This window comes from Anopheles coustani, chromosome 3 (assembly GCF_943734705.1).
Source record: "Anopheles coustani chromosome 3, idAnoCousDA_361_x.2, whole genome shotgun sequence".
Classification (NCBI taxonomy): domain Eukaryota; kingdom Metazoa; phylum Arthropoda; class Insecta; order Diptera; family Culicidae; genus Anopheles; species Anopheles coustani.
In genome coordinates, this window is record NC_071288.1 from 65,597,003 (window position 1) to 65,605,787 (window position 8,785).

Genomic DNA, 8,785 nt, shown 5'->3' on the forward strand with positions numbered 1-8,785 from the left:
AGAGAAATTATTATGCAATATAAGAAATGGAACACTTATTAGTTATTTGGATAAAAGATATGTTAAATAAGCGGTTCCCTCTCAGTGTCAACTCTTCAATATGGGGTATAAACGATATGGCAGAGGAAATCCGCAATACGCGAAAATTCGATATACGCTATTGCGTTCGGTCCCAAACATTCGCGTACTGCGGGGACCAACTGTATTTAAAAATTTAACGGGTTTTGCATGAGCACAATTGCGAAGCTCCAATCGCGGGAATTTTAAATCGCGTTCAATTTAACTGGTGTTCCACAGTGGCATGGAAATTCACACAAACGAATAAAAGAAAGAAGGTATTTGGTAGTCACTTTGAAGCAAATATATTTTTTTAAATTAAGTTGGTTTGTTATGGGACGTTGTAAAATGATACTAATCAAGCCATAGGAACTGAATGGTTGTCCATTTTACAACTGGATTCAGAAAATCACAGGAGAACATCATATTTCTCGCATGATTTTAAAGTTGACCACATTTTTCCTTAAAATGACTGTACCTACATTTTTTTTTTTCAAACAACCGGCAGCCAGTGAGCCGGGATTTGTATTAGCCTTTTACAGTTTGATACAGGTTCAAACTTCTAACTGGGCTGAGGCTTTGATAAACTCAATTTACCACAACTTATCTAGATTCTAATGCAAATTCTATCGTCAACATGGGCCCGTGTAACCGGGCCTTTTTAGCTAGTTCTTGGTAAAAAGATAACTAAAAAGTCAATAGGGTTACATGTCTGGCAGCGTCTGGGGTCCGCGACAGCCGAGCGGTAGCGCCGGTTAGAAAATCGGCCCACGAGCGCCGGGGCTCACCACCTCGACGGCGTAGGTTCTCGAATCCCAACCGAGACCGGACCCCCTCCCCTGTACGAGAGGACTGACTATCCACGTACACATAGGGTAAAAAGTCTCGTAAGCCCTTAACGGGCAGGCATGACCAAGAGGTCGTTACGCCAAGAAGAAGAAGAAGAAGAAGAAGTCTGGCAGCGTCAGCTCGAATTTCAGACTCAATGTTCATTTAATTTTCATGCCAATAAATGTGCAATGTAAAAGAAAAGATAAAATAGCAAACACCGAGAGGGGGATTGGATGAATCAGACGGGTGTAACGTTTCGGTAGTGTGCAAAAATTATTTTTATAAATTATTGTGATAATTATCAAAACCCAATGGAGATTAGCTTGCAATTAGTATTATTACTGCATTTCCAAATTATGTAGTTCAGCAATAGGTTGATTGCGATACGACAGCATTGTGTACTTTCATAGCCTGTATTTCAATTCTGTTAAGGACATTTTCTGCTAGTATTAGCTAAGTGCAACGAAGAGAATTCATCTCGTTTTATTGAAGACTTTCTGAGTAAACTCTTTTTTATGTCGTTACAATACCTCAGAAGTGAAATTGGTTGAATGTGATGCAACCGAAAGTGAATCATGAGAGCTTAAGAGATTTGTGGTAGCTTACTCCATGATTACCATTCTTTTACATTCCATTTGGATTTATGAAGTAAGTCATCATTATAAATTTCTCACATAATAATTAAAACGTGTAGATCGGAGATCATCAACATAATATGTCCGTTGTGTTATGTTCTGTTTGTTTCCATACAATACAATATTCCATGCATAATATTATTACCATATACATACAGACAATGTGATGATCGATGGTATAGCAAACGCAAATTGCCATTCAACGGGATGGATGACGACGATGATGGTATGAAAAGTGCAACAATCGCGACACAAAACGTTTAAAGTTCTAGCTTATGCACGCTGTCGCTGAAAGAAATGAATCCTGGTTAAAACTTCCACATGCTCTTCAGCAAACCACTTGCAACGATGGCAAGTACTAACGCGAAACCCGATCCCAGCCGGTTGGCGCCAGAGATGGGATAGCTGTCAAACTTCCTTGCCCAGATTGCAAACGTGAACAGATCCGAGTGAGGATTTGTCAGCTGGTAGGTAATGATGTTGTGGGGTTTTCTGTAAAAAGAGGCGAGCAAAAACACGAGAATGTGGCATAAAAAAACTACAACCATGGATCCCTAGGCCACACTTACGCATCACCAACGCTCGGGACCACGCTGTACTCGGTTTCAGTAACATCGAACGGTATGATACTGGTGTCGACGTTGTTCGGCACCACGAAAGTGTCCCGGTTGTCGGCAAATTTAGCCACAATTTTGATCGAGTTAAATGTGACCGCTTCATCGTACGTTTCCGTTTCACCGAACCGCCTGGAGCAGTCACTGTAGTCCGGTGAGGAGCAAGCAAAAATGGCACACGTCGTAATCAGACCGTCCGCAAACCCATCGAACGTGCGGTTCGAATCGTAAGCTGCCAGCTTGTAGCGGTAGTAGTTCTGCAGTGATAAATAATTTAGAATTTAGAAAATGTGCCTATTCCATGGGAATGTTTTCGTACCGTGTTCTGAACGATGGTCTTGACGGTGTAATTAAGAGTAAAATTACAACAGTGACTACCATAGCAAACACGTTCTTCCAATTGATTATTCGACACCATCGGCAGATCTTTTGTAGCGTACTGATCGATTTGGTCGCGCTTCAGTAGCAATTTTGCCATCTGAGACGGGGTGCCCTTCGCTTGAGGAATTTTCGTTATTGCCGCATTCGGAAACTGCACCTTCGGGACCTGAGCGACGTAAAGTTTCCTGAGATGAGAATTTCCCGAAGGAATGCAAGCAAAGGGGTTTTAAAAAAAGGAAATAAAAAGACCTCTTTCACAAAGAGTTTGTTGTTACGAACGTACGTCTCAGGATTGTAGGTCATCACGGACGTAATGGCACCTCGCCTTCCAGCGTAGATTCCCGTGCCAGTGCTTCCCACCCCTGGGAAGCTGGCTCCCGCGGCAAGCAGGTTAACGTTGTTCGAGTAAGCCCATCCCTGCTGTATCTGGACCGCCGTCAAGAAGGGCAACTCGGAGAACCACATCGTCGGGAAGATAAAGTCCGTAATGCCGAGTTCAACCAGATCCAGCGCCGGTACATTGAACATCATATCGAAGCAAATGAAGTGCCCAAAGCGCACGCCAAAGTCCGTCTCGAAGCTGACCGACTCTGGGTATACGGTCGTATTCGTTCCCTTCTCGCCGAACAGGTTAAACTTCCGGTAGCGCGATACGACCACTCCCTCCCGATCGAACGCCACGTTCGTGTTGAAATGGTACAATCCATCCGAACTGCACGGACGGGTGTCGTACTGCATCGGACAGTGCGCTTTCTCGGTCAAGTTGATCAGAATGTACTTCTTGCGATTGCGCGCCGCACAGGAGATGTCACGAACGACCGGCTCGTACTGGAGGTTGTTGCAGGGTGCGATCCGATCATTCGGATCCGGCACAAACGATGCCGTTGCATGATCGTTGAGCGTGCTTTCGGGAAACACAATCACATCGGTAGGATCCGCTTCGGCAGAATTGATGATGCGCAGGTATTCTGTCAAACGGAATGCAGAGCTGCGTTCCTCCGGCTCCCCGGACAAGCGGTCCGAGCTGAACTCCACCACACCGGCCCAGTAATGAGGATCATCAGGGTTCGATATCTGAAGCGTAATAGACGTGTACAGCAAAAAAATTATTTTTGTTTTCTCTAATAAAACCACACGAAAGAGCTTATAGTTAACGAACGATCTCTGATGACAAACGTTAAACGAACGAACGTACTTGTTTGCTCGGTGCGACGAACAGCGCGAGCAAAATGCAAAATAAGGGTTTCACAGTTCGTCCGCGCATGGTGCAACGAAATTGACCTTCACTCGGTGCTGTCGAAACGGACACTAGCAACAGCTGGCCGTTTACTGCAAGTACTTAGCGCCCTCGAGCTGCGCCGGCTCGAGCGATAAGGCGATAACTGTGGATACGGGGCTCCATTGCTTACGACTAGCGTTTATTATGACCAGCTACTCGCACTATGGGTTATTTGATAGACAAATCAATGGTTTTCGAATAAGTAATGTAACATAATTGGTACCGCACAATATTCTGTTAGATAGCGTCGAAATGTTAGTAACATTATTGTTACTTACTACTGTGTCCTTTAGTCATTGGCATTATTTAGATATTTTTTGTCCAAACCGTTCGATAATGTGAACTCGAAGTACCACGAAGTATTTCGGAGTGGGCTATTTGAGCAACCTCAAATACTAGCATACCGAAAAATATCTTTATTTTATCTGCTTAGCTTGTGGGTTAATGATCAAACGAAATTTTCATGCTGGATTCTTGAAATATTTGGGTTTCTACAAAATAAAAATAAAATGCACATAATATAACAGCAACGGCAGGAAATAATTATCTTATTATTAGCGTTTAAAATCAGAAACATCATAGGGGCAAAGAGTCAATTGGTACAGTTTGATAAGAGTAAGATGGTCGTTAGATTGTCGGCCCATGTACAACGAGCACTTGTGATGGCGCTTCTGTACGTATTATGGTGGTGTGATACGGTAAAATAACTACAATGTAGTTCGGCTGGCGCTTCAATTATTATCATTTCTGTTATGAACCAAGCAGGCACTGTCATGAGAAATAAATTTTTCTTCTCATCTGTGCCATGATGTGCGTCCGTGGTTTAAACGGACAATATCCAAAGTTCAAAACGTTCAGGAAATAACAAACAGCATGAGACAAGGGTTTGCATACATCTTCCCCAAGAATGGATGGAACGAGTCGACAAACATCTCTGCTGACCTATACATATTTGTCTGCAATACTTATCTCACGCTGGACAACAAATCGCTTCGTGAGCCACGGTTAATGGAATGAATCCAAAACCGGGGTATGATAAGGGAGCGAATGTATCGATTGATTTGCTGCTTTGAACAATGCTAGCGTGACGAGCTGTATGAGGTGTCTTAATTTGTAATTTGAGCTACACAAATCCCAACAAGTTTTTTCTTACTATTGCAAAACCATGTGTTGGTGACGAATTGATCGGTTATCAGGTGTTTTGTGATTTATCGCGGCATGTCGTCTCGATTTTTTTTTTTACTGTGGAGCATTTTGAATCACCTGTTTAATGTCGCAGATCTTTGGAATCGTGCAAATTATAGGATGGAAGCACCCCATACACGTTTTGTATAAAAGAAAACTTCATGACGCCACACGTGCAACAATGTATGGCTTGAACTTGTCCAAAAGAGCTCAACGGTGAAATTAAAATCAAGTAGTAATACTAGTTTTTGGTTCGAAAATCATTAGAAGTTTGGAAAATTTGTCTTATTCTCTATGAATATTTTTGTGTTATTTTTATATAATTTTGAAATAATATAAGTACCGAATAACGATCCAAACTGGAGATTTGTTCAACATTTTGCTTCCTTTCAGAAGCGTGACTGTAACGTAAAATCGTTGTCTTTAGTAAGTCTCGAATATCCTCCTCGGATTCTTGTCGGGCACAGTTTAAATCACTCTTTGCGTCAACGTGCGTGCATTCATTGCCCGCCGGCGATCATGCCCATCGAACGCTGCCCAAGGACGTTTATGACCGCCTATTTCTTGGCATTGACATTGCCCTACCCAAGTTTGGTGTTACGTTTTCAGTGTTGGGCTGTTTCTTCCTTCATTTTGAAACTGTTTCTCTTTTTTTGTCACTCGATTAATGTTTCGATGCTCAGCGCGTTTTGTGCGTTCACTTTACTTATCTTAGGCATTCGAAAAAGAATGCCTAAGGTGCAGAAGTTTGGACAAGAAACGCAGCAACAAGTTACTGGACACGGAGACGAAAACAATTCACCTGTTTTGACTTTCGTATGTACGTTACGATGGAACGGTGAGGAAGGTAGACACTTGGCACACGATTGGAAAATTAAAACATACTCAACAGCAAACATCACTAACAGAGCGCAGGAAAATATAAAGTGAAACAACTTAAGAGCTGAGCTTAGCTGAGAAGTAAGACGAGCGAATAGCCATGAAAGCAAAACTAAACACTTGTAACAATAAAACTATGGTCAATTATTAAAACCTGTGTTGGGGTAAGAGGTGGGACTCAATAAAAAATAAATAATAATAAATAAATAAATAAATAGCCATGAAAGCAAAACTAAACAATAAAACTATGGTCAATTATTAAAACATAAAATAAGCAAGGCGGTTTGAATAAAATTGTGTGTTGCCAGTAAACAATAAGCTCGAAATGAAACTAATCAAAACCTATCGTCCCAACATTACATTATGCTTCATTTCAACTGATGTTTAGTGATAATGATACAAACATAATGATACGAGTAATATTAAAAGAATTTTTTGATACAAGGGACTTGAACTGCTTTCCATGATATTTACATATTTTAAAAAATAAAGAAAAAGTCTTCCACGAAATATCATCTATAATTATAATTTATCTTTGTTCTTAAAATAGTAATTTTAACAAGTCAACATATGAATGAAAAATGATAGGACACAACAGAAACACGAATTTTATACCAGTCAGTTGCTTGGCTCGTTTTACTTTTCCATCAATGAAATTGCTCAAGTTCATGTTCAGCCTACAAACCTCCATAGAAAAAAGCATAGAAGCCTGCCCGAGAATAGATCAAATGAGACTGTTTTTATAGCGAAACATTCTATGACAAAGTTCTTTCATTATAAGATATTAACATTTTTTGTCCACCTTTTTTCGGTGCTGGGAAGTCAATGAGGTATAATTTCAAAAAATCCTATAAATACACTTTTAATTTCAACCATGATTTGAGGCTTGTGATCTTCCGGTTTCATTTCAGCACCGCCTAGATCAACATTCGACAGCTTTACCATCCAAACACGTGGCGTCCACTTGGGCGGTAATTCTACAAAAAAAAAAAAAAACTCATCTAGTACACACCCCATTCCGGTACGAAGCATAGGTGAAGCCATGAGCAATCGGTGTTGGCGCAACTTGACAGCATTCTTGACGTTGATCACGAAATGGAGCAAATGGGGCGTTTGGAACCATAGACTTAAGCAAAAAATGGAGGAAAAAAATCTCTCAAACAATACACTCCGATTTAGTTCCGTGTGGAAATCGTCCGACAGCCCGAGGGAAAATGAGCTAAGCCACATTAGCTGGCTAGCCGGGCCCCGGCCTCTACCAGCACCATTGTGTGCCGGACGTCTTATGCGGGGCGCAAACGCAACGATTGGGTTCAGGTGATTAAGAGGTAAATTTAAATCAGTTAGCGGCGAGCAAATGATTTAAGAGCCGTTCCTTCGACCGATCTGATCTATCCATTATTTATTAAAATATGAGTGAAAGCCCGCCAACGGATGGACAAGAGAAAAAGTGACATATGGGTCTAAAGAAGGGGAAGGAAAAATTGCGTTTCCGCCAATGGCTGCAGGCTAAAAGGTGAAATGTTTGGATGGATTGGACCATTCTCTCAACTGAGTAGATGTTTCATGATTTTTATGGTTGCTGGACATAAAGAATGCATCTACTTCAGTATACCAAAAATTTTGCGAACGTTTAGGTTCATGCTCATCTTATACCAAAGGTTTCTTGTGTTTCGTAATAATTGGATACATTTTGTAAAAACTATACGTCGAGCTGCCTCATAAACATTGTGAAATGTGTTTTTTTAAGTAAATGATTTTACTTAACAAGACATAATAAAGTATGATACATATTAAAAAAGTTATCACTTTAATATTTATTTACTATGCATGAAATGTTTATTACTACTACTCTGTTCTTGGCAAATATATTCTGCTTTTAAAGTGAATCTAAACTAACTACATTAAACAACATAACCGTAAATTATCGAATATTTGCAAAGCAAAGTTAGACTACAAAATATTATAGTACAACTAATGGGACCAATTATAACTACTGATGTTTTAATTACATTTACTTAACTATTACATTTACTTAACTGTTATTTAACGAGTTCTTATTCACACTCTCAATTTCTTACGCTCCAGAATGGTTTTACGTTAGAAAACACGTGAGTTATATTTATACGTTAGTTTTAAAACGATCGCAAACTGATCTTTGCACTTTGTGATTTTGTTGCTCGTTTTGTTAGCTACCTAAGACAATTTACCTTTCCACGCGAATGACAATGTACGCCACGCTGCCGTACGGTCAAAACGATTGTCGCCTTGCTTCTGTTTGCGCAGTGGCACAGCCAGCATTAGGGTGGTAGCATAATTATGGTAGGGCTCCGTGGTTGAGAAAGATGCGTCTCCCCGCGATGCATGCGTGCATATGCGTTCAGGCTGGTCCGAACTGAAAAGAACTGTTGCAAAGAGCGGCAAATTGGGGTGACACCATTCCGCTCGGCAGACATACGCGCATACATTTGTAGGTGTCGCTGCGAAATTGCTCCGCGAAGTGGAGTGCGAGCCGTTATGCAACAACTCCCTGGTAACCTCCGACCCCCGGTGAGTTCGATGGCTCGTTGGATTAATCGCACGGGTCCATCGATTCTTGCGTTATGACTTTGCGGGCCCATCATCCATTTTGTCTTTTCGGTTGAGCTACTTCACGGGCCGAAGGTGTTGTCATGGGGTTTGCATGATCCACCCGCCCTGTCTGCTTGTACGAGCAGGAAATAAATCAACCACCCGCGTCGCCGTCGAACTGTGATCTGCCAAAAGTTGATCCACGAATCCACAGAGCGGCCACCTGGTGTTGGTGAGTGGAATCCAATCATGTTATCCGTTAAACGAGACCTAGTAGTACTGCCCCAGGTGGACGCCAGTAGTTTGTTGCGGGCATCGGAAGCGATCATTAATTCCGCACAACTTAGTCGGGT

At 41.4% G+C, this 8,785-nt stretch overlaps 1 protein-coding gene across 2 annotated transcripts; it reads right to left on the reverse strand.

The window, feature by feature from the left end:
- Positions 1-1,606: 1,606 nt before the first annotated feature.
- On the reverse strand, positions 1,607-3,814 carry LOC131271541 (vanin-like protein 1). 2 transcript variants are annotated; one of them, XM_058273002.1, is made up of 6 exons: positions 3,714-3,814; positions 2,802-3,592; positions 2,457-2,703; positions 2,093-2,394; positions 1,887-2,015; positions 1,607-1,811 (listed from the first exon to the last, which is right to left on the reverse strand). In XM_058273002.1, the coding sequence occupies exons 1-6, from the start codon at positions 3,780-3,782 to the stop codon at positions 1,784-1,786; spliced, it is 1,566 nt and encodes a 521-aa protein (XP_058128985.1). In that variant the 5' UTR covers positions 3,783-3,814; the 3' UTR covers positions 1,607-1,783. The 2 variants fall into 2 exon arrangements, with proteins under 2 accessions (XP_058128985.1, XP_058128984.1); XM_058273001.1 differs by having other exon boundaries at positions 1,607-2,015.
- Positions 3,815-8,785: the final 4,971 nt, after the last annotated feature.